Source organism: Oryctolagus cuniculus, chromosome 4 (assembly GCF_051225735.1).
Source record: "Oryctolagus cuniculus isolate XC-2025 breed Fujian yellow rabbit chromosome 4, ASM5122573v1, whole genome shotgun sequence".
NCBI classification, from domain to species: domain Eukaryota; kingdom Metazoa; phylum Chordata; class Mammalia; order Lagomorpha; family Leporidae; genus Oryctolagus; species Oryctolagus cuniculus.
In genome coordinates, this window is record NC_142870.1 from 146,393,218 (window position 1) to 146,419,793 (window position 26,576).

Below are 26,576 nucleotides of genomic sequence, written 5' to 3' on the forward strand. Positions count from 1 at the left end.
GCACGCAGGTGGACAGACAACAGCACTCAACGTCATCTCGACTACTCCAACCGTGCTAGCTCAAGAAGATGGGCCTCTGCCAACGGCAAGGGGTAAGGTGGGGAGGCAGGCCGGTCACGGTACAGGGTCCATCACCGTGCCACGTCTTGGAGGACAGTGTATCCAGGAAGCTCCCGGATCTCACCGACATCTGGGAAAAAGTGGGGCCCTCACTCCAAACCCAGCCCAACATCCAGAGGTACCAAGGTACCTCTGGATAAAGGAAAGACCACAGAGAGAACTCAATCTGCACCACCATCTTGATGCCTGAGATCAGTTTTTGGAAGACCAGGGCATGCATTCACACATTTATTTAATACTGTGTTTGGACTTTCAGGGAGCATCTATTGAATGCTTTCTTTGTTTCGGGTATCTGGCTAGACACTCGGGTACAATAACCAATAAGACAAATCCAGGGCATACTTTCCTGGAAGTCGCAGGCAGCTCATGGACTATGAGGTAGACAGGCAACCAGGACTCCACTTCCCTCCCAGCATCTTTGCCAAGGCACAGGAAAGTAGCTACTGTCATACAATCCACAATCCATCCCTCTGTAATCAAAGTTATAAACATTAAGCATCCCCCAAAGGTTCATGTGTTAAGAGTTTGGTCCCCAAAGTTTTATGTTGGTGGTACCAAGAGGGTAGAGACTTAAGCATATTGTGGTATCTGGAGGTGGCATGGGTCTCTGGGAGGTGACTGGGCTGGACTGATCCATGGTTGGATCCTGGCAGCTTTGTAAGAGACCACATAGATACAGATGGAACTGCACACTCCCAGCCTCTTGCCATATTGTGCTCGACCAACAAGAACATCATCACCACAGGCCCAAACAGTGGGGATTACTCGATCTTGGACTGTGAACCTCCAAAACCGCGGGGCAAAATAAAAACTTTTCCTTTATACAGTTAGTCTGGTATAAAGTTAGTTGGGTATTTCATTATGGTGGTGAAAGGCTCACTAATACAAACCGTCTCGCCAGGACTTTCACAGGATAAAGCCCCACTGTTTTCACTTCACACGCCATGTTCTTGGTGTGCCTGGCCTGAGATGGAGTGAATTGAGAAATAGGTGTCCAGGTCCCAGGGAGGGTACCGTAGTCATCTCAGCAGTGCCACAGGGTGATTGACTTCCAATTATTCTCAAGTCTTTTGCATCACTAGCCACAGCTCAGGACCTGGTTCAAGGAGAATTCCTACACCCAACCACTGGGTGAGTAGCAGGTGTATTCCTCCATAAGAAGTTCAAATTGGTCATTGAGGGAACCAAAAAGAGCACACCCAACACACTCACTGTGGAGCCACAAACACCAGATACTGCAATGCTCTCTAGGAACTGAAGGTGTTTCCATCCTACCTTGGAATGTGGGGGTTGACACCAGTGCAGGTCCTGGTACCCAGGGCCTCACTGAGGGGCCAAACCTCCTCAAGTCCCTTCCCAGTTCAGTCGCCCACTCACTTTGCAGCTGTCCTGAGCCTCAAATCCCAGTCTCGATGAGCACTGTGGACCAGAATGTGAGTCCCACAAAAGCACTGATTCATGTATATGCTGTGTGCTGCTGTGGTCCTGTTCCTGGAGCAGTGTGTGGCACATGGAAGGCTTCAGTAAGTGTTCACTGAGTGAGTGAATGGAGGGGAGTACTGAAGAGCAAGTCTCATTAAGTCAGCACTTTGAAAGCACTGAGTTAAGTGAGTGAATGCATATCCCAAGTTAGACTGTTCAAACCAACCCACTAACCTAGCTGCCCATCCACCCGCCCACCCTTTGAGAGTGTCTGAGCCTCTCTGTGTCCCTTTGAGTGGAACACAGAGCATCAGGGCTGTTTTCTTCCCAAGAGACACAGAGGAGGAAGACACCCCATCACCTGGTCAACCTGGAAGGGATCTAAAGATGCCACCTGTGGGTTGACACATCGTGATCCCCACACTCCAGGCAACCATTATACACTGATGCTCATCTTTGGGAACCTAAGGCATCTGGCAAAAAAGACTAGGGTGTTCTCTGCCTGTGGCCCCTTCCTTCCAAAACTGATGGTGGGTAAGACCTCCAGAAGGCAGCTCACCCACCAAACGGGGCAGAAGCCTGAAGCTATGGAGGGTGGAAGCCATAATCCTGGTCCCAGGCAGTACCTACTGCTGACCTTCTGAGCTCATCAGCAGCACACCACTGTTTACAAATGGCCAGGGCCTTTTGTAAGCCACGGGAAATTCCTTCTCAATGCTGGGCCTTACGAGACAGTAAAAACAATCTTTCTAGGATTAACAATGAAAAGACAGCAATGAAATGAACTACGGGATTGAATTAAGAACAGTGAAAATTTCATTTGCTTAAGTTTTTGTAACTTATCTTTATTCAGTTCAATGAAAGTTTTCTTTAAAGTCATTCCAGTCTTTTTAAAGTTCTGACTCAATCTTTTCGTGGTTCGGGAGCAAATTTTGCCTGCTAATTTCCAATGAGACCAGCCCTTAAAAATGAACTGCTTTCAGCATATGGGTCTTAACACTCTATATTTTTACAGGCAGCAGTGTAATATTGTTTTAATATTTAATTTTGAGATTTACATAATATCTTTCCTCCAAAGAGCTCAATATATTGCAATATCGTAAAATTCCCTTTCATATTCAAAGATTATTCTTTATGCATGCAAATACTATATTTAACCAAGGAATAATGCAAATGAGGTGATGAATTCAGAGAAATTGATGGGCTAGGTAATTCTTTTGCAGGAAAAGTAGTGCGTCTGAGTTACATTAATTGTCGAAGAACTTCAAAAATGCCTTAAAAATGGACAAACTGTAGGGGCTTGCGACCATTAACAGTAGTGCGGGAACTTTTAAACAAACCCAAGTCATGGATTGTGTCTGTGTTTTGGGCTTGCCGAACAGTGTTCCATGTGCAGTTGGCACCACAGGCCACGCGAGAGCCGTGCAATGTAGATGTCGGATATAAACTGTGCGGATGAGCTCATGCCAGAAGGGGAAAGCACTGCTTCTCCAAATACATGATGAAGAAAGACAGAAGGGCTTCTCTGAGTAGCAGGACTGTGCTGCGCCAGGTATGCAGGCTCTGGGCTCCAGCCCTGCCCATTAGCTCATCAGGATGCAGACTTTGCCACTCTGCTTTCTATTGCCTACTCCTCCGGCTCAGAATGGACAAGTGGATATCTGTTACGGACATCAGCTGTCCTGGTCCCAAATAAAGAGACTGGGAAGCTTTGGAAGGAAAAGCCTAGAGAGAGCAGGTCCAACAAATTGCTCTCTGGCTCAGGACATACTCTCAGAAATGATGCAAATCTCTTCGTCCACAGCATGATTGAAAAAGTGATTCTGCATCCGCTGTCTCACTTTATATTCTCTACAGTCCTGGAAAGCAGTTAGCATGACTCCCATTTTGCCAGCAAGAAATGAGGGATCTTGGCAGTTAAATGCAGTCATATGAGGAGCGGAGAGGGGAAACCAAGCAGAGGAATCCCCACTGCACCTCTGCTACCACGGACCCTGGAGGTGAGGAAGACGCCTGCCCCAAGATGGGAAGAGTCTAGGACAACATTGCACACACACCGTGAAGGTGTGGGCAAGTCTGAGCATCCCTCTGAGTCAAAGGGTGCAAACCATAGCCAACAGGCCAAATCCAGAATTAGATCTGTTTGGCTCTCAAGTGCCTAAAAACTTTCCAATCAGTTGTCAGCATTTTAAATCTGGATTTTCAGCTTCTAAAGTCAGGCAGCACGGCACGTGCTAACCCTTCCTGAGCCGAGGGCTGCTTGCCTGTGCTATTTACTTCCCCGCAGTCTCCACCACCCCATATTGCCTTACCATGGCCCTACTTTGCACCTCTCCACTTCCTAGGTTTGTACCATGGGCCTCTGAGTTCATTCTCTCTGACTTAAGTGGGTCCCAAATCCATGGGATGGGCTGATGCATCTTTGTTTGCCCCAAGATTTCCTCTAAGGTCTCCTTCCCCAGCTCTGACACTCCGAGTCTGGGTGGCAGGAGAGAGAAGTGAAGTTTGTCACTCACCTCATTCTCTCTGACAGCCTGGTGCTGTGGCCATCAGGCTGCATCTGAGGCCAGGTTGCCCCAGAACGACCGCAGGAGTTAGTGGTGGTAACAACGTCTCCACAGAGCACAGGGCTGCTGGTGCACACTCCCACCCCATCCGGTCTATTTTAAACTCATGGCAGCTGCATTCAGTGCAGGGAGGCAGGCATCCCCAAAGACCTCGTGCGAGCCTGAGCTTGCATAATTCATGACCAGCCCTGACCAAAGATGATGGACATTTTTCTGACAGTTTAAGTGGCCCAGCTATATGGCAATAGCTTAGAGAGAGCTCAAGACTTACAGAGCCCACCATAATGCGATTTTTGATCAGTCTGGGGAATGAAAGGGCCATAAACTCACGTTTGAAACCCAGAAACATCATTTGCTGCCTGGGAGGTGCTGAGTGAGCTACAAAGGCAACTCTGGCCCTGGTTTCTTCACCTGATTCCCCACATGCCTGCACAGAGCTTGGTAGGTGTTGGCGCCCTGGAAGTGCTAAGAAACAGTGGGTAACTGCCACTGCCCACAGTCCAAGCAAGGATTCTGTCCAGAAACTCTCCCAGTGACACAAGGCCTTTGAATAATCATGACTATATATAAGAGAGCATTTTAAAAAAAAAGTTCACAGAGAATGGAATTAAATGATGGTCTATTTTTGGTGCAAAAATGTTGAAATCCATGCATATGGGGTCTTCAAAAAATTCATGAAAATGTATACCATGGGAAAAAAAAAAAACTATGTCTGCATCTCAACTTTCTTTTTGCACCAAAATAAACCCATCGGTTTGATTCTATTTTTCTGCAGACCTTTCAACAAGACCTTGAACGTGACCAGGGTCATGATGGACTCAGAGGACTTGGAGGTGTTTCCCAAGCAAGCTTGCCTCTGAGTGGAGACAGGTATCTGCTGTATGTCCAGTGACACAAAGGATGGTGACAGCATCCCCAAGGCCGCTTCTCAGGTTACAGCCTTTGGAGCCAAGACAAGCTTCTTGTTGGAGACCATGAAATGGAGATTCATGAGAGACTGTCCCCTTTTAGGACAGGCTACCAGGAGGCAAAAACAGAGCTGATGTCCTGCTGACCCTCTCCTAATCCCAGCCATCTTGGATTCTCCAAACCCCTCAAAGCCTCTACTTCCCTATCTGAAAATTGGGGATGATAAACTCCAAGTCACTGGGTAGCTATGAGGCTCAAGAATTCCACATATTCCAAAATTCTCTGTGAATTCAAAAGACATGCATCAGCAGGGGCTGCTGTTGGCTGTAATGGTTACTGCCCAGCAGAGTCAGGACCCCCCGTGGTGGTCCCCAGCCATTTCACAGTTTGGACAGTTCCAGACACAGCAGGCACTCAATCGACCAGAGCAGTTGACTTCAGGGTGGACCCCAGGACTGCTCTTACTCAGATTCTTCACTCGCTATCACGCACTGATGGATGTCCCATCGTGCCCTGAGACCAGGGGAGCAAGGCTGACCTGGGTCTCACTGAGAACAGATGAGCTCAGGGCTCACCAGCAGGGCTGGACACATCACGACCTAATGGTGACACTTGCCCCCCTTCCTTGATGGCTCTGAGTCTCTAGCGTTTCCACATTGCCTGCTATTTAGTATTGAGTCTCTCTTCTATCTATGGTGAGATGCATAGCTTATGTTCATGTTTATAAACTGTCCTTGTCGAGGTACAGCCTCAAAGGTTGACTTTTTATGTTCCCCACCTTTTACAAAACCACTCTTGGTTGCAAACTATTTGCATTCATGTGTGAATTTACCAAGCCTGGGTGACAGCACAATGTTCTACAGAAACCACAATGGCCCACAAAAGAGGAACAACTGGTCAACCTGATATTTGTTCAATGATAACCATGTGCCACCAAGAAGCAGGTGCACTCTTCTCTCACCGATTCTAAACTTTTTGACACCAAAATTCCTGAATTCTAAAAGAGAAATCAGAAATTGAAAGGTGAGAATGGAGGCTGGGACTACAAAATGAGGGGTGAGTAAGAAGAAGGGGACAAAGGGAACCAAGGTCTATGAGATTTGTGGTCGTGGAGGAGCAAATGAGTGAGGATAAAAATAAATATTTTGAATGTGATGAATGCTCCTTGCAGGAGAGCCCCGATCCCTCAGCTCCAGTGCAGCCTGGGAAGGTGCAGATGGCAAGACAAGCAGATGGGCAGGTTTGGGAATAGCAGGGTAAGCGAAGGGAGGGAAAGAAAGAAAAGCAACGCGATCTAAGTGGCAGGTTTGTTCGCACATGCTTAGAGAGAGAGAAAAGACAGCCAAGCCCAGCGTAACATGACAGCCTGGCAGGACTATTATTCCCAGAAGCTGGGACACTGAAATCTCTCAGCCAGTTCTATGCCTTAAACTCTCCAAGGGAAATACTGCTAACAAAGGCTGCCCACGTTACATGCTCAACGTAATGCAGAAATGACCGTTTCTTTTGTTCTGGTAAGAGAGACCATCACAACCTTTGTCTCGTGGCACCCGGGCTATGGCCACCAGCTGGAGCCTTCCACACTTCCATTCGTATTTTCTCACTGTACACATATGCATGTAAACACATGACCATGCACATACATATAAACACGCCACATGAACACACACACACACACACACACGCAGCAGCAAGGCAGCCATCTGGACGGGCATGCTCTCCTACAACACCTTTTTTTCTTCTCAGTTCTGACAGCTTAAACCCAAGAATCATCTGCCATCAGAGATGCCTGGTCTTAAAAGAAGCAGCTCGAGTCTGAGGCTGGGGAAGCGAGGAGAAGCATGGAGTAAGAAAGGCAGGGTCAACACGGGGAGGCTCAGAGAGGGAGGGCGAGCAAGGAGACACATTCGGCCCCTGCTGGTCCACTAACAAGTTTTCCTTCTAGAGTCTGTTGATTGGGAAAAATCTATAATTCCAAATAAGATCGTGGTCCACTGCCTCGGACCCCTGTTGTGTGTGGGTGTGACCTTCACGTCCCCTCCGCAGCCCTGTACCATCTCCCAGGGGACAGACTGCTCGCTTCTCTGCAGCTCCTTCCATACTCGCCGCAGGTGCACTGACCAGACCGCTGGCAGCTTTGTGCTCTGTGTCTGGGGCCTGAGGTTTGTCAGTGAGTGAGTTCCATAGGAAGAACAACCATGTCTCGGTATCACCGAATCTCTCAGTGTCTACCCCACAATCTGGCATCCAGTAGACACTAAATAACTGTCTCTTAATAAAGAATGAGTAAATAAATGAGTGTAGGAGTACACGAAGTGACTAGTTAAATTGTGTATAAAAAGAAATGGTTTGTTGCAAGAGGTGTGAAAAGCAATAAGGAGAAAAGATCAGAAGAGTGAGAGATGCGGAAATCCAGGGAAGAGGGGAAAATGTGTTCCTAGCTGGGGGTGCTACAAGGATGCCTGGCTCCTGGGTGGCCTCTGGTGCCCCTGTGTGAGGTCTCTCACAATGTGACATTCATCTGAGCAAGCTGCAAAGGCGAGGGCCTTGCGAATGACATGAGTTTAACTGAGAAACAACCTATGAAGGCAATACTGCCTTTATGCCCTGGTTTCTGGGAAGTTTGTTTCTTGGGTTTTCCATTAAAATATCATTGGTATTCCTGTTCTCAAGGCTTTGCAATGCTTTCACCTCCCACACACCCATTTATCTGTCCATCTACCTAGCCACCCATCTATCCATTTGTCCATTCATCTGTCTGCCCGCCCACCTACACATCCGTCTATCCACTTGCTCAATCCTTTATTTGACTGCCTATCCATCTGTCCATGCACCCATTTGTCTGCTCATCCCTCTATTCATCCTCCCAACAGCAGGTGCCAGAGCCCAGCAGGATGCAAAACCCCAGGTCCTATTGTGGCTTCGTTACGCATCTTTGCGTTTATACGGAGCACAAGAAAATCCCTCATCCTCCAGCTCACTCTCAAGAGTGAAACAGTACAGATGCTCAGCTCTTGACACCTCCACGCCCCGGGGGAGGCCTGAAGGTGCCTGGCAGGATGGGTGTCACTGCAGCCGGGTCCCCACAAAGAGATGGGCAAACAAGCCAGCTGCCCAGACAGAGAAGGAGCCTGCGGACTTACCAGCTTGGTTTGTCGTGATATTGACAGAGACGTGTTGCGGGGGGAAGGGACTCTTGCTGGAGACCCCATTGATGGCCTGGATATCAAAGGTGTAGGGGGTGTGGGCCCACAGGCTGCTGATGGAGACTCGGCACTCGGTCAGGCCCAGCTGCCTGGGGACAAACTCCACGTTGTCGTCGCAGCGTGAGCAGCTCCGGCGGTCTGCCCGGCATTTTTTACAGATGATGTTGTAGGTCACGTCGTCCCGTCCCCCTGTCTCCCTCGGAGGGTGCCACTCCAGAATGATGGACGTCTCGTTGACAATGGAGATGACATTGCGGGGCCCCGATGGGACGCCTGCAGGGAGACAAAGCCGGACATGGTGAGGCTGGGCAGAACCTGCCTAACACCTCCCTGGTCAGCCTCTGAGGCATTCCCAGAGGCTGCTCACCAACTCCCTTCCCCCTAACCCCAAATCTCCGGCCCCCGGCCCAGTCTGAGAGAGAATCAGTGACAGAGATGACAACCTGTCCCAAGCATACCCCCTGGACCCTTCGTTCTCTGTTATGTATGCCAAGGGACAAAAGGATTCGGGAATGCACACTCAAGTACTTTTTTTTTTTTTTTATTTATTTGACAAATAGAGTTAGACAGTGAGAGAGACAGAGAAAGGTCTTCCTTCCACTGGTTCACCCCCCAAATGGATGCCACAGCCGGAGCTATGCTGATCCGAAGCCAGGAGCCAGGTACTTCTTCCTGGTCTCTGACGCGGGTGTAGGCACCCAAGCACTTGGGCCACAGCAGAGAGCTGGACTGGAAAAGGAGCAACCGGGACTAGAACCCGGTGCTCATATGGGATGCCGGCACTGCAGGTGGAGGATTAACCAAGTGAGCCACGGCGCTGACCCATAAGTCCTTTTGTTCTCAGGACATAGCTGTATCCCCCCAGGCAGAATCTGGGTTCATAAAGTGTGTGTTTAGGGGAAGGCATTGGGGCACAGCAGGTGTGAACTGCCACTGGAGATTTCTGAATGCCTTGTAGGACTGCCTGGGATTGAGTCCCACCTCTACTTCTGATCCACCTTCCTGCTAATGCGCCTGGGAGGCAGCAGATGATGGCCCTAGTACTTGGGTTCCTGCCACCTATATGGGACACCTGGGTAGATTTCCTGGATTTCTTGGCTCCTGGCAGTCTGGCCCAGCCCATGCTATGGTGGGCATTTGTGGACTGAGCCAGCAGATGAAAGATCTGTGTGTGTGCATGCACGTGTACCTTGCTCTGCCTTTCGAATAAATATTAAAAAAAATAAAATGTGCATATATCAGACATTTACTGGGCATGTGTTTTCATAATTGGTGTAGACTCCAGGGTGGAGGGAAGTGAGGCCTCTCCTAAAGACCTAACAGATTCTGGAATCCTGCACAGCACCCCACACAATTTGGGATTACATGACGTGTGCATGGTGACAGCCTGTTCCTGCACACCTGGCTAGGTGAACACTCACATTGCACCAGCTGCGAGGCAGGAAGACACGAAGCTGAGTTGAGGGGGGGAGGTTCACACAGTCACCATTTTTGATCCCACGGCATACGGAAAGCACAGGTGTGTATCCCAGACACTGAGGGAGCAGCTTTGCATGCACTGCCTCATTTCATTCCCCCAAGAGCCCTGCTGGGAAGATACAGTAACGACCTCAAGTTTATGGAAAGTGAAACCAAAGCTTAGAGAGGTTCCAGAATGCGACACCAAGAGCAGGTGGGCAGTATGGAAACCCACACCTGCCCGAGTCCACAGCTGATGTTCTTAACTATAGCCCCGCTCCAGACAGACCCTGGCTCACTGGGATTCTGCCAGGAGGATGGGAGGCAGCCTCCCCTCTCCAGACGGCTCTGTCCATGGCTGCTGCTGGCAATCTGGCAAGAGCTGAAATGCCTTGTGGCAGAACTCCGGGAATCCCAGTACCATGTAGGAGAGTGAAAAAAGGCCGCTCAATGGCCACGGGCAGTGGGCACATTGAGATGAAGGGAAAGAGCTCTGCCGAAGAACAGAACCGACTGTAGATTCCCGTTTCCAGGCTTGAGTCTTGCATATCCTCAACGCCCGACCCATGGAGCTGGAAGGAATGGCAAGTGCGCTGGAGCAGCCACTTGGGGAATAACGCATGCAGAATCCATGCCCGTGACCGGCGCCAGCTGAACGGAGCCATGTGTCGAGGAGAGGGGTTCGTGTTGGAGACAGCAATCATATGCCAGCACACAGAATGAGGGAAGAACAACAAGATTGGGGGCACCAGGGGAGGATTCTGTGCTGAATCCGTCACCAGCAAGCAGCAAGAGCAGAAAGCAAATATTAAATCGGATTCTATTAGAACATGAAAGAAAATCAGTACTGTGCTATACAAAGCCCATTAGGCCAGAGCTAAAGCACAGCTTTCACGCACGCCCGTGACAGGCCAGAATTCATGGAGCGTTTGCGCTGAAGTCTTACAGACGGCGTTCCAGAATTCCCCACCCATCTGCCCAGGAATAAACATCCATCTCCCGAAACCAGCACCAGGCTTGCACGGGGGCATCTGCAGCCCGCGGGGCTGGGCTGGCCCTGTCTCTCACCACACATTCTCAGGCGTTTCGGTCCACGCCTGTCCTGGACGTGGAGATCTGCTTCAGGGTAATAGAACTCGAACCACAAGCCCCCAGTCGTCAAGGCCAAGGCTGCGACTCTCACCTTGACAGCCAGAGCCCAGCCTCACCCACAGGCCACTGCTTCCCACACTCAATGTAAAAACAAGCGTACTTCAAATATGTCATGGGAAATGGAAATCACAAGATAAGCTTATTTTGGTACAAAAAAATTTTGAACTCCATGTCTATGAGAAGTCTCCAAGAAATTGATGTAAAATATGTGTTATGTGTTATGAAAAAAACTACATTGGGGCCAGCGCTGTGGCATAGGGGGTAAAGCAGTCGCCTGCAGTGCCAGCATCCCATGTGGGCGCTGGTTAGAGTCCCAGCTGCTCCACTTCCGATCCAGTTCTCTGCTATGGCCTCGGAAAGCAGTGGAGAAGATGGCTCAAATCCTTGGCCCCTGCACCTGTGTGGGAAACCCGGAAGAAACTCCTTCAGATGGGCGCAGCTCAGGCCATTGTAGCCATCTGGGGAGTGAACCAGCGGATGGAGGATCTCTATCTCTCTCTCTCTCTCTCTGCCTCTCCTCTCTCTGTGTAACTCTTTCTGACTTTCAAATAAATAAATAAATCTTTTAAAAAAACCTTTTCATACCAAAATAAACTTACATTTTATTTTATTTTAAAAATTTATTGATTGATCTTATGTATTTGAGAGACAGAGTACCCATCCATTGATTTACTCTTCAAATGCCTGCAATGGCCCCAGGCCAGGGGCCAAAGCCGGGAGCCTGGATCTCAATCTGGATCTCCCAACCACTCAAGCCATCACCCGCTGCCTCCCCAGGTGCACAGTAGCAGGAATCTGGATTTAGGAATGGAGGTGGGACTTGGACCTGGCACTGGGATGTGCCATGTGAGTGTCCCAGCTGGGGTCTTAACTGCTAGCCAAGTGCCCACTTCAATTCTACCTTTTAATTCCACTTCCCCAGGAACTTTCGCCCTGTGTATTACTGAGTGCTTGTTCTATGCTAGGCACTGGGTCAGTCTCTTAAAGCTATTGTCTTACCTAATTCTCAGGACACCCTGAAGCTGTCATTCAGAAAGAAGCCCAGGGTGGAGGGGCAGAGACTGATCCCCCTCAATCCCCCCAGTCCTTGAGAGACCTCCTTCCTTCAACTTTCTCCTCTCTCTCCCTTGAGCTTCAATCTCACCCTCTCCACAAATCCAGCTTCTTAGCTTCAACTCCCCAAAGTCTTTGTCTCTGTCAAACCAAAACAGCATCGTCTCACCTGACTTCTTCCCACATTGCCCACCCTCTCTTCACTTTCCAGCCTCATTTCCCCAGGGCAGAGTCCACACTGGCTGTCCTTTCCCTGCTCGGCCAACAGTATTCCGATTATTCCCCTACTCCTCTGCCACAGTTGCTTGTCCTCAGTCCTCTACTCCACAAATCTGGGAGATCCAATTCAGACCCTGCTTTCCTTGGCACCCCGGGAGGCACACCTCCCGTACTCCACCCACCACACAGGTCTCTGTCCCGATTGGTCAGCTCCATCTCCTTTTCCTCCCGATCTTCTCTTCCTCTATGTCCTCCTGGCCTCAGAGCTTGGGGCCTCATCAATTTTCCTGCCCTACTGAAAAAACCCCTTAATGAATTCTCCAGCATCTCATCTTCATCTCTCTGATCCTGTCTCTTCTGCAGGAGTGTGAGTTCCAAAATGCACGTTGGATCATGGTGTTCCTCTGCTCGAACCACTCTGCCACCCAGTTACCCAAAACCTCCACCCTGCTTCCCATGGCATCAAGTCCCCTGCGGTCCTGTTGCTCTTGATCTCGCCTCACCCCTCATGTGTGGCTGGGAGGAACGTTCCTGGGGTTTGCTGTGCACACTGCACTCTCCTCCTACCCCAAGCCTCTATGCCTCTACATGGTAGCCTTTCTTCTGTCTGGGATCTTTTTCCCTCCTTAGCTGCCTGATGAACTCCTGCTTACCCTTTGACACCCAGCACCTGCTCTACCAGCAGCCTACCCTGATGTTCAACTTTGATGCACTCTGTTTCTGGAGGCTTCGACAAGCCTACTTCTAGGTGCCCAACCATGATCTGACCATGCCATTGGGATGGTTCTTTCTCTGTGTCATCCTCACCACTCCGGGCAGGTCTCTGGTTCGTCTCAATGATTGTCATGCCCAGGCAGCATTTCACGGGGGGTGGGTGTGCGTGGGGTGCTGCCCATCTTGTCTTCAGCTTTTTCTCTGTGTGCATGACTGAAGGTCCCACACTGGCAGCCTGCTACAGGGTGAGACAGGATGCCCTGCTGTGGGTGAGTGAAAGAGCTTCAGAGGTGCACTTGTGGGGGCATGAATGGGGGCTGGTTGTTGAGCCAGGAGTGAGTAAATCTGAATCCTTTTCTTCCAAGGACTGTTTCAAAGAGTAGGGACAGACACTAAGGGCCTTTTCCTGTAGAAAAGACCAGAGAGCCAGGAGCAACCTGACGTGACCCCCACAGGCAGGTGCGGATCTTGTCTGTCTCACAGAGTGGGCACCTGCGCACACAAGAGAGCCTCAAAGCATTCACGGGAAATGTATATGATGAAAAAGTTATGCATGGGTTTCAAAATGTTTTTGCACCAAAATAAACTCATCTTTTCAATCCATTTTCCATGAGCTTTGGGAAGTCCTCTTGTATTCCTGGAGGTGACCAGAGTCTGGGCCACACCAACAACTAGGTCCACATTCATTACTAATTATTCATTCCTCACTCATTCAAACATGGAGGGAATTCAAAAAGCTGATGGGAAATGGGACTAAACATTCATTGTTGGGGCCAATGTTGTGGCGTAGCAGGTGGCACGCTGCCTGCAGTGCCCGCATCCCACACGGGCGCCGGTTCGAGACCCAGCTGCTTCACTTCCGATCTGGCTCTCTGTTATGGCCTGGGAAGGCAGCAGAAGAAGGCCAAAGCTCTTGGGCCCCTGAACCCATGTGGGAAGACCCAGAAGAAACTCCTGGCTCCTGGTTTTGGATCAGTGCCACTCAGGCCATTCTGGCCAACTGGGGAGTGAACCAGCGGATGGAGGATCTCTCTCTCTCTCTCTCTGCCATTCCTTCTCTTTGTGTAACTCTGACTTTCAAATAAATAAATAAATCTTAAAAAACAAAAACTTTAAAAAAATGTTCATTGTTTACCTTGGTGCACAAATCTTTGGAAACCCATGTTGTTCTCACATATGCATTTCCCATGACCTTGCAGAACCTGGGCCTTCTAACTCCCTGCACTCTTCCAGGCACTTGGAAGGTAGAAAAAGCCAGACTCTCACCAGGCCTCTCTGATGAGAAGCACCCCGGAGATCAAGGAGATGCCCCCAGATAGCCTCCCCAGGAAGCTGAGCCGAGTCCCGCCCTCCCAGGAGGCCTGCTCCAGGCCTGGCAGCCCGGGGTCTTGTGCGTGAGAGGCTGCGGCGACATCCGCGGTGGCTCCGGCGCCTGTGCTCCAGCATCCTGAGGAGAGAACCGTCCTACAGGGCGCCAGGGAGAGCCAGTGTGTCCTCTGCAGAAGTCTCTGCTTTCCTCCCCTGTTCTGCAGTGTTTTCACACAGCCCTGGGCCCCAGGAGGGAGGCCGACTGAGACAAACAAACAAACAAACAAGCGTATAAAAGGGGAGTGGAGAGGGAGGGGAGAAGGAGTGGTGAAAATCGACCATCTCCGGCAGCCACGAGCCCCCAGCAGGTGCAGTGGCAGGGCTCAGCTCCGTGTGCGCCTCCCCTGAGTTCCCTGCCTGCTCGCCCTCTTCCTCAGTTTTCCTAATTACACACAGACCGGCTTTTTGAAGCTTCTCTGATCTGTTGCCACGGTTACTACTGATGAGCACAGGCCTTTCAAAGGGCTCGGGGAATTCAGGCCTTTAAAAAGATGGGGAGGCCGGCGCTGCGGCTCACTAGGCTAATCCTCCGCCTTGCGGCGCCGGCACACCGGGTTCTAGTCCCGGTTGGGGCGCCGGATTCTGTCCCGGTTGCCCCTCTTCCAGGCCAGCTCTCTGCTGTGGCCAGGGAGTACAGTGGAGGATGGCCCAAGTGCTTGGGCCCTGCACCCCATGGGAGACCAGGAGAAGTACCTGGCTCCTGCCATTGGATCAGCGCGGTGCGCCGGCCGCGGCGGCCATTGAAGGGTGAACAAACGGCAAAGGAAGACCTTTCTCTCTGTCTCTCTCTCACACTGTCCACTCTGCCTGTTTAAAAAAAAAAAAAAAAGATGGGGAGAGGCTAGCGGGAAAAGCCCCCGCCTGCAACACCAGCATCCCCTATGGGCACTGGTTTGAGTCCCAGCTGCTCCACTTCCAATCCAGCTCCCTGCTAATGCACCTGGGACAACAGTGGAAGAAGGCCCCAAGTCCTTGGGCCCCTACACCCATGCGGGAAACCTGAAACAAGCTCCTGGCTCCTGGCTTTGGATCTTTGCGGCCATCCAGGGAGTGAACTAGCAGATGGAAGATCTCTGTTTCTCTTTCTCTCTGTAACTCTGCCCTTCAAATAAACAAATAAATCTTAAAAAAAAAAACACTATACTATCTTAAAAAAAAAAAGGATGGGGAGAGTGGAGTTGTGATTTTATATTGGTGTGGGGAGGGGGCTTCAACGTCTTCCAGGGTCTCCCTGAGAATTTGGCTTAGCCTGCGAAGGAGCATGGTTGTCACTGCAACCTCAAGACATTAAACAGGCTCCTTCTGGAATTATGGGGCTGCAACAGTGTTGCCATGTTGGGATAGAGTCTCCACTTTATTTGGGCCAGACCGTGGCTTAAAGAATGGCAATAGGGGCTGGCGCCATGGAGCAGCAGGTTAAAGCCCTGGCCTAAAGCGCTGGCATCCCATATGGGCACTGGTTCTAGTTGTGGCTGCTCTTCTTCCATTACAGCTCTCTGCTGTGGCCTGGGAAAGCAGTAAAAGATGGCCCAAGTCCTTGGGCCCCTGCACCCATGTGGGAGGCCCAGGAAAAAAGCTCCTGGCTTCAGCTCCAGCCAATGTAGCCATCTGGGGAGTGAACCAGTGGATGGAAAACCTCTCCCTCTATCTCTACCTCTCTCTGTAACTCTGTTTTTCAAATAAATAAAATAAATCTTTAAAAAAATAATGGAGAGAGAAACTGGGTGGGAGAGAGCAGGTGAGTTTAGTTGTAGGCATTACATTACAAATAAGAGCACTCCTGAGTGATCAAAGGGAGCATTTGCTGAAGACAAGCAAGCACCCACCACAATTCCTTAACCAGGACACTTAGTAAGGGCGGCCCCTGGTCTCAGGTAGCTACGAGGTGCCCCGCAGGCTCAGTCTCTGTGTCCCAAGCCCTCTCCTGAGGAGCTGGTGAGGCCGGTGTGTGTGTGTGTGTGTGTGTGTGTGTGTGTGTGAGCACCCAGGAATTGTGTTCCTTTGCATGAGGCCAGCAATAGGGCCCTCCCCAACCCTCTAGACAACTCCTGGAAGATTCTGACAAAAGCAACACAGCTGTTCCTTGTAAAAGTAAATGAGTGCTTGAACACACACATGATTTTTCTCTGAGGAGGCTCATAGTCCCCTGAGACCCAACAGTGAACCCCACAAATGTTCACAACACCCAAGATAAAGAGTACTACAGGGGCCAGCACTGTGGCATAGTGGGTAAAGCCACAGCCTGCGGTGCCGGCATCCTATATGGGCGGTGACTCATGTTCCAGCTACTCCACTTTTGATCCAGCTCTCTGCTATGGCCTGGGAAAGCAGTAGAGATGGCCCAAGCACTTGGGTCCCTGCACCTGTGTGGGAGACCCAGAAGAAGCTCTGGCTTCAGATCAGCCCAGCTCCGGCCATTGCATCCATTTGGGGAGTGAACCAGAGGATGGAAGACTTTCTTTCTATCTGCCTCTATGTAACTCTGCCTCTCAAATAAATTAATTAATCTTAAAAAACAAAGAGTACTACAACCTCTAGTTGGTCAACCTTGAAAGAGTGAACCTCTAGCCTCAATCTCCTCATCTGAAAAATGGCAGTTCTGATAATTTAGTGAGATAATATGCACAACTGAGCCATGGCACTGCTATTATTAGTAACATTAGTATTGTCACTACAGGGTCGTGTGCAGCTCTGACCCATCCATCTAAATAACTCTGACCTAACTCAGCCACGCTTTCTAGGAGCTCAGACCCCACATTCGGAATTGTGCTGAGCCCTGTGCAAACCGGTAAGATACAGAGGTTATATTAGGCAACGCAGATAGAAGACCACATACCTATGGAGGATGAGAATTGTGAAAACCCACAGTTAAGGATCAAAGAAAATGATATGGACAGAGGTTACAGACGCTTGGGAAAAGGCAAAATAAGTAGAGATCAGTATATTCGGAGATGATTTCTGGAGTCCTGTCCGCAAGGCTGCAGCTACACGTGTGGACAAGCTTGCAGGCTGTCTCCCCTGTCTGGACTATGCCAGCCACTTGGCCACGAGAAGGACACCCAGGAAGGGGCAGGACTGCCCTTGAGTGTGGGTCTCCTGGGAGGATCTGGCTCTCACTCTATGCTGAGCTTGCTACCTCTGCGTGTACCTGAACCTCTGACTCCCAGAGGTGGTCTTCATTGTGCTTCCCTGACGCATGGGAAAAGAAGCCCTTCCTCTACCCATCGACTCAGTCTCCCTGGTTTCAGATAGGGTCTTGTGATGATCCAGGAAGGATATCTGATACTCAAGACTCCTGATTTCTGTCAATCAGAAGAAGGAAAAGGGTGTGGTGTTGTCGTGGCTAAGAAGAGTGATGACTGTCGTTTGGAAAAAGGATTTCATTCTTCAACATGGACTAGAGGTTAAGAGGTGGCTGAGACGTGAGTGGTGTGGTTCAGGATTAATTCCCCAAATTAAGGCTTTTGCCAGGGCATCGCTTTCCCCATTGCTCTCTGTGACACAGTTGCTTGAAGGAACCGTGTCCCAGGGTTGGAAAGGCCACCTGGAGGTGGTGGAAAGGTCTTGGAGATCTCTAAGGAAAAATACACGGGATTCAAGGAGTAGAGGGAGATACAGGAGAGGGGATTGTAGAGGTCTGAAAACATCTTCATCTTCTATGGGGGCAAAATCTGCAAGAAACCCAGGCAGGCTGCTACTACGCCATTGCCCTAAATACTACATACAGGGCTGAAAGCCAGATGGGTTGTAGGGTAATATAAGCCAAAAGAGGAAAAGCTTCCAACTGTTATAAATGTAGCAGAGTAATCAAATACACATGAATTCAGCTTCATGTTCAGTTGTGGTTTCTTCCTCGATAACTGTTCTTTGAAAACAATGCCAAAATCAAACCAAACCTCTCTATTCCTCTCGGCCAGCATGTGTAGCTATGACACTCCCTACTCCAAGTTCATCTCTCTCCCTCTTCCCACCCTAGATGTGATACCAATTCCCCTTCCATCATTCTCTCCCCAGGTGCAGAATTCCTGGGTGAGATCAGACAGGAACCGCCAGTGTTGCAGAACAAAGGGCCCTCATGTGCTGGCCCATGTTGGTTCAGGACCTTGGAGAGGGAGCACACTCCAGCCCTGCACCCCCATCCCTACCCCGCCGCCCCCTGCCGGTCACTGTGGGTCCTTAATTGGCAGTGCAGGATCTTCTGAAGACGGCACACAGGGCACCTTGATAACACCGCAAGAACAGGGGCTGTCAGCCTTTGCCATGGGGAACTGTTGGTGACATAGTGGAAATCAGGAATAAGTTGGCAGGGATCTGATGGAAAGTCGTGGCACCAAATGCACAGACTGGATGTCAATGACATTCTCTCCTCAGTAGCAGAGGCCTGGGGAGCCTTGGGATCTTTGAAAACAGAGCGAGGACTATCTACAAGTTGGGAGTGATGACCAATGGGACACAAGGAACACCGCTTGGTTCAATAAGCAGGTGATGGTGTCTGAAGCTCTGAGGTGTCCCTTCCAGAGAGGGAGTTGTGCTGTGCAGGGGCCCTGAAGGAGGGAGAAGGCTAATCCATGCCTGGCCCATGCAAGCTTAGGCATTCTTTCAGATTCCTCTCCTCAAAGTGGAGGATGCTCCCCGGGGCACGGGGAGGATGCTCAAACCCAAGGGAATCATGTTGGTTTATTTTCCCTAACAGCCACAGGTGCACAGTCCTCCCGAAGGGATAATTCCATGCCACCTCTGAAACAAGCCCAGAATGCGCCCTAGGAGCAGCTCGGTAAGGAGGGGAGGGCACAGACCTCAGAACCTGAGGAAGGGAGTCTAAGCCTCAGCGTGTGTGGTGGTGCAAGGGGGATGACGGTGACTGAAGCCCACGGGAGTGTGGTAGAGGACTACGGGCGGGGCCACGTGAGGCAAGGGTTAGAGCAGCCTCTCTAACAGCACCTGTGCACTTTATCCATGGTTATGTGATAACAATGAATGCAAAGCAACAGCACAGACCACACAGAGTTCACACTCACACGGAGTCGGCAGAGGACACTTCCACAAGTCGGTGGATATTTACTCAGTGACAAGGCTGATGATGGATGGCGCAGGGGGAGGGGAGACAGTGTGCTGCACTCATGGAGGGAAATTCTCAGACAAGAGGCCTTCCAGAAGAGAGACCTGAACGTGGTGAGACAGGCACTGTGCCAGCATCCACAGGAAGTGTAGTCCAGATCACAGGACCAGCAGGTGCAAAGGCCCTGAGGCTGGAGTGTGCTTGGCTCATCCGAGAGAACTCAAAGGGTCAGGGTGGCTGTGGGACAAGGATCGAGAGGAGGAGAGGTCGTGGTGTTTGGTAAGGTAGTGGGTGAGGGGGATTATGTAGGTCCCGGGTACAGCCTGCTGGGAATTCGACTCTCAGGGAGAGTCCACACTCAGGGGGACTCTGAGCAGGGCAACGACGCGCGTGGATACCTCCCAGGCTGCCTAGTGCAGGACGGGCGAGTGGGGACAGAAGCAGAGGCCATGGCGATCATCCCGGCAAGACAATGGAGGCCAAGGCCAGGCTGGCAGCAGCAGAGGGCACGAGGAGGGGACAGATTCTGGTTCTTATCTCTAACATCTCTGAACGGAACAGTCTTTGTATCGGCCTCACGTCAAATAGTTCTGCCCTACGACACTGTATGGCTTTATTAGCCCCATTTTAACAATGAGAAAACTGAGGACTCAAGAGGCAAAGGGGCTTTGCCATTAGCCAAGGTGGGTCTGCAACCCAGGAATGCACGCCTGGCACCAGCACCCTCGGCTCCTGGCCGGCAAAGGCCCACCAGGACCCAGAAGGACCCCCTGCCCCAGGAGCTGCCTATAGACACGGCTGTGATTTGATGGAAGTCGTTTAAGCCAGGGCATGAATGACTGATGTATGGTGGTTCTTTGCCTGAGGGAGGTTTCTTCAGGTAGCATCTGAAAGGGCAGAAAGATGGCGTTGGTTTCTTTTTCAAAGGAGTTCTCTATGACTGTTGGACTTCTCTCTGAATAACAAACCCTACACACAAGGTACTCTTAGTCACACTGGTGCACCAGTTAATGAAATCGGATCTTCACAGACGTGCAAAAAACAGAAGTTGCTTGCTCAAGTCTCATGGTTGGTGAATGGTGGAAGCAAGACCTGAGTGCAGGCCTGGCTGGTTCCAAAGGTCATCCTTATCCTTGCTTCCAGCCAGGGCTGGAGCTACCTAAGGGTGGGGGGCGTGGGTGTGATGTGACAGCCACTGGGTGCCGGCTTGTGGAGGCTGTAGTGGGGGCAGGGAGCTTCCATCTAGACAGCTCCCCTGTAGAAAGCTAAGCTAAGCCGCGTGGCTTCAGGGCTGTGCTGAGTAGTGTGCATGTGTTGCTCATTAGGGTCCTGGCTTGCACTCAGGCAATTCTCCTAATCACAACAGTTGGTAATAAGGAGAAATGATTAGTCAAAATAAGGAGGGACCCTGCTGAGAGGGACTGCAGCGCGGAGAGCCTGGTGCCACACGTCTCCACCAAACACCGTGTTTGTAGAAAATGCTCCCTGTTTCTCTGGCTTCAGCAGAGCTAGCCGTCCGGGAGAAAGGGGGTGGATTCTACCTTCTGGGAGGAAAGGGACAGCCCCTCCACCTTGTCTGAGCTGATGCTTGAGAGTCTAGCATTTATGGGGGCTGCAGAAGCCCCCTGCAGTACCTGGAGGTGGTGTGTCTCCATAACAATGTGCTATGACAGCCAGTCTTGAGTCCTTGCCTGGGTGGGAGAGGAGGAGTAGGAGAATCTTCTAGTTGTGGATGAAAGGGAGACAAAGTGTGGGAAGCTTTGATCTGACCTCCTGCCATCCTGGGGTGTAGGAGGCTCCCTGGGACACTCCAAGTCAAGGATAGCTATAGGTGATGTCATGTTAAAGACATGGCCTCCAACACCCTCTTCCTTGTCCTAAATGAGGCTTCAGAAGCCTCTGAGATGACAAATGACCCACCACAGATTCACAAGGACAAAACCAAGGGCACATCCCAGCCTTGCCCCAGTGAGACCTTGGGTAGTCACTTACACTCCCTGAGCTTAGTCATTCACTGATTTTTTAAAAGATTTATTTATTTATTTGAAAGGCAGAGTTACAGAAAGACAGAAGGAGAGACAGAGAAAGGGAGATCTTCCACCTGCTTGTTCACTCATCAAATGGCCACAACAGCGGAGGCTGGGCCAGGCTGAAACCAGAAGCCTGGAGTTACCTAGGTCTCCCACATGGGTGGCAGGAACCCAGGCACCCACAGCCATCTTCCACTGCTTTTTCCAGAGCATTAGTAGGGAGCTGGATTGGAAGTAGAGCAGTTGGGACTAAAATCCACACTCACGTGGGATGCTGGCCTCGCAGATGTCAGCTTAGCCCACTGCACCACGGCGCCGGCCCCATGCACTGGTTCTTGACTGGTCCATCCACCCATCCATGTGTTTTGACCCTCTAGTGTGCTATGCTGTGTTTGTGAAGTTGTGAGAATTTCACTGAAAACTTTCCCAAGGAGTTCAAAGTCTGCAGGGGATGTGGTCACCTGGACAACAGCCACACAAGCCATGGACGGGCAAAGCTGGTGGGGATACATCCCCTGGACGTGGACAGGGCCAGGCACGTTGCTATGGGGGCCCTGGAGGGGACACTGCTGTCCTCACACTCACAGGTGACTGAAAGATAAGAACCTGTACTGCAACATTCAGCAAACTCCCAGGTACTCTACCAGTACAAGTCATCCAGGAATCCCTGTCTGTCCATTCACCTTCCAGGGGGGAAACAAGGGCCAAGTGCATTCCTCTGTAATGGGTAAAAGAAGCTGTACAGAACACGAACAGCTTCCTGCCTACTGCTCCTCAGCCCCCACGAAGACCTCATCTATAGGAGACCCCAGACCCTGCTCATGGCGTCTTTGACACAGTCAGTTTCCAAGTAAGGATCTCGCTGAAAGATCTGTCTATGAGGCTGTACCCTGCCAAGGTGGGCTGCAAGGTGTTTGCTGTCACAGGAGGCAAGATTCCAAGCCAGTGAGAGTCCTGCTGAAGTCAAGGGACTTTGGGACACACCTCAGCCTTGGAGCAACAGAGAGACCTTACCTGGGCAGGACCACCACAGAGCTCCCTGTTCCGCTGTGTCACTTCCAAGTGATGTGCCCAGCCCCCAAGCCGCCTGTCTGATCTGGCACATCCTGATGTGGCCCAGAGCTCAGTACCCGCCTCCACACAGGTCCGAGCGTGGAGACTGGGATCTGCTCAGGCATCGGCAGCAAGAAGAGGGATGCTGTGTCTTGAGATTGGCTGGCAGCCACTCGGCCCAGGCTGGTGGAGACGATGGCCAAAGTCTTCCAGGGGAAGCATCCCAGCTCCCATCAACCAGTATCAGGTGAACAGAACCTGGCTGGTCTCCCACAGCACACAGCCTGCTGTGAGCTCTCAAATACTAGAAGCCAGTGAAGGAAGGGTAGGGACCATCCTTCCAAAGAAAGCAACCATCTGTACCAGATCAGGCAAGTTCCTGCCATGTGCATGGAGCAGGGATTGTTCATAGACTCCCAGAATGAGGGCTCGGGGCAGCTGCATGACCAGGAGTCCTATCTCCCCACATCCCCTGAGAAAAGGTGGCCCCCATAAAGGAGCCCCTGCACCCCCAAAGTTCATCAGAAATGACAGAGAGCCCTCTCCTCCCTGGAGCTGTCACACTTCTCCATCTTGTTTTTCAGAGACTACGGATCAGAGCGGAATTAAGACACCAACTGGGAAGAGGCTGTGGGTTAAATATTCATGGGTTATTCATTTCATTCCACTTTCCTTGGGAATACGCAGAAGAATCTTGCAAGCGCTGTCTCATGCAGTTCTAAAAAAGGCATGTGCTGCCTCTCGCCAGGCACAGCAAATGCTCAGGTCCCAAAGACAGCAACCCAAGGTCACGTGAACAAAAAGAGAAGCAAAAAGGGTATTTTCCAGGGCATTCTAGATCTCCTGACACTCCACAGCATACTGATTCTAGGTACACAAAGAAACTCGGGGGTCACATGGGTGCCAGCATGTTAGACCCTCCAGCTCACTCCCCCACAGTGAGAGTCATCTACCGGTATCAATGATCACAACCTATTTATGTAACAAGTAAGTATCTATTCACAGTAACCACAAAGCAGGTAAGATGCCTGGGATTCGGTCTCACAGGCCCCTGTAACACCTGCAGGGAGACAGCTACAAGACCCCACTGAAGGACATCACAGAAGCCTTGTGTTCCGTGCCCCCTGGTGGAAAGGCTCGGCCTCCCAAAGCAGACGGTCTCCCCCAAAGAATTCCCAGTCCCCATTAAATCAGATGGTTTAATGGAATGTGCCAGACTAGTCCTAAGGCTCAACTTGAAGAACAGAGTGTTTAAGAATGGATAAGGTGGGGCCGGCGCTGTGGGGCAGTGGACTAAGCCTCTGCCTGCAGTGCTGGCATCCCATATGGGCACCGGTTTGAGTCTCGGCTGCTCCACTTCCAATCCAGCTACCTGCTAATGCAACTGGTAAAGCAGTGGAAGATGGCCCAAGTTCTTGGGCCCCTGTACCAGTGTGGGAGACCCAGAAGCTTCTGGCTCCTGGCTTTGGATCGGTTCAGTTCCAGCCATTGTGGCCATCTGGGGAGTGAACCAGCAGAAGGAAGACCTTCCACTCTGTTCTCTTTCTCTCTGTCTCTCATTCTACCTCCCAAATAAATAAATAAATAATAAAAGAATGGGTAAAGTCTGTTGGAGAACAAGCAGTACATACACAGAGACTTGGTTTACCAAAGTGATGTGACACACTGCTTCCTTCTTTAGATGAGACAAAACAGTGGGGAAGAATACAGAGGCCATTAGTCCCTGATAAAAAGGGAGCCCACTAACGTGTGGAGCTGACGGGACGTTTTTCACTAAGACAGACATGAACACCAGCATTACATGCTGTACCAAAATGAATCCAGGAAAAGCAAGGAGTGCAACATGAACTTGAGAACCGTAAGAAGACACGAGAGAGGGTTTTTATGCCTTAAGGTCAAAAGCACATGTTAAGTCCAGGCAAAAAGTCAAGACACAAATCTTGAAAACCAGAAAGCCGAAGGTAGTCAGATTTTCTTCCAAAAATTAAAAACCTGTCAGTATAACTCAAAAATAAGGTGTCTATAATAGAGTTAAAAGTAAGGGAGGGCTACAGGGCAGGATGTCACATATAATTAATGAGCACCTAGAAGTCGATTTTTAAAATATAGAAAAAGGGCAAAGGTTATAATAGACAATTCCCAGAAGGCAAAACAGATTAGTCAGTAGGTGTAAAAAAAAACCTACTCACTCACAGTGCGGGAGACACTGTTCAAGATGACCAGGAGGTCGGTGGAACCGGCCACAATCACAGGTCCTACAGCACCCACTTAGGCCAGTGTTTGGAGAAGCAAGACATAGACTGCTGGTTGGGGTGTAGATTGGCCAGCCACATCTTGGGGAGCATGCTGGTGATGCAGACTGGTTTCCTGAGTGCGCGCACTCCTAACCCAGCAATTCTGTTTCTAGGTCAAGTTTCTCCACATATACAAGCACATGCACTCCAGGGATGTCTTCGCGTCTTCACGGCAGGTGTTACTGTTCATGGCAATGAAGCATTGGTCCACCCATGGGACCTGCAGGTGCACCCACTTGGTGCAGACCGCTGGTGTCTCCTGCATCCAATGCTCTCTAGCTAAGTCTCAGGGAAGGCATTTTTCCTGGCCATCTTGCATGGAGAGGACATGACAGATCCTAACAAAGTGACATCCTCTTTGCCGGAACCAAGTGGTCTTCTACCACTGCTCACTGAATGCTGGCGAGTCTTGGTGATGACCAGGACCCCCTAGAGCCACCCACATCTGGCCCCGTGGAGCCAGCCTACACCATGCTTCACCACACACACACAGCTACACTGCCCAGCAGCCTCTATTGTCATTTCCAAGGAGAGTAGAGCTCAGAAGTGGCCCCGAGGAATAGTTTTAAGGTGTTTGGGGGCACCTCCTGTGAGTCAGAGCCCCCAGCGCTGGAGGGCTGAGTGCACCATTGCTACCAGAGCCTTGGGGGGCAATGCGAGGGAGGACACAGTGAGATGAGCCACCCCTACCTGTGATCTCTGGCACAGCCTGCAGGAAATCCTGGCTCCAGACTGCAGCCTGATCTCTCTCTCTTTCTCTCTCTCTCTCTCTGTGAAGTCACTGGTGATTATTTATACCTTGGGAAGTCCAGCCTGCAAGCCCACAGCCAATCCCTATCACAATAGTTCTCACATGTTTGGCTTGCGCTTGGCACTTCCCAGCCAATTGTATAGAAAGCTTCTCGGAAGACCAGTGTGCAGTTTCAAAATAAATCACTATAAAATGCTGGCTTCCTGGTCCCAAGCCACACATAATGCAGAAAGCTGGGACATGCCCAAACGGATGACGAGACCCACTTCTGTCTGTGTCACCCACTCTTCCACCTGCCTGGCACGTGTCACCAGCACCTTCCTGTGCACCTGCAGTTACGAGAAATCATTGATCACTCGGGCAGACCCTGGAATAAGTTGAAGGTGACTTCCTTCTGAATCCCTGATGAGAGTCTCAGACCCTGGGGTCCCCGACCTTTGTCACACTCCAGGGGAGCCATCCAGTGACACTTGTGGGGTTGCTAGTTCTAGCTCCCATGCAGCATCCACACAGGTAAACAAACCAAGGAGTCTGGAAGATCATCATGCTGGCTTGGGGAAGGATTGGCTGGTGCCAAGTTTCCAGTATGGCAGCTGGGATGTCAGGGACTGACAGGATGTGGCGCCCTCTAGAGAAAGGCAGGAAATCTACAGGTTCCCATGTGGGGACAGACTGGACAGAATGGAGAAGAACCCTGAGGGGAGGTCGGTGAGGAGGCAATGGAGTTGACTCTGAATCTGGCTCCTGGATAGGGCCAGTGGTCAACCACAGGGGATGTCCAGGGCCACCATGAGATCCGTATCTGAATGGCAACTGTGACCGCGGAAAGTGACTTAACGCCAAAGGACACTGCCCAGTGGTCTAGGATTGAACTCTATCCCAGATCAGATCCCACCACAAAAGCTGGGCTTGGTGTCAGGCTGAGCTGGACCCAGCTCTGGCACTGAGTTTTGTGGATGGGAGAAGGGAGACTGGGAGAACCAGGAGGTCATGGAGGGACCACAGGTGAAGAGGTAGGGACTAAGGTTTCACACAGAGAGCCAGTGATGTCAGCATTAAGCCTACCTAGTTCTGGCCACCCAGAATGATCCAAAATGCTAACTCCCCCCCCCCCAATACTTTTATTGCTTTCTCATTTGAGATTGCATAATTTAGAGAACTAAATAGCCAGCAACTCTGAAAACATTATTCCTAACAACGA

The 26,576-nt window shown here is 50.7% G+C and overlaps 1 protein-coding gene across 2 annotated transcripts in view; it reads right to left on the bottom strand.

Annotated features, from left to right (window-relative positions):
• Positions 1–26,576, bottom strand: part of EPHB1 (EPH receptor B1) — a 431,493-nt gene that overhangs the window by 116,761 nt on the left and 288,156 nt on the right. For both annotated transcript variants that reach the window (XM_051818616.2, XM_089332244.1), the window contains exon 5: positions 8,162–8,497. In XM_051818616.2, the coding sequence (XP_051674576.1) occupies positions 8,162–8,497 (336 nt within the window). The remainder of the gene's footprint in view (positions 1–8,161; positions 8,498–26,576) is intronic.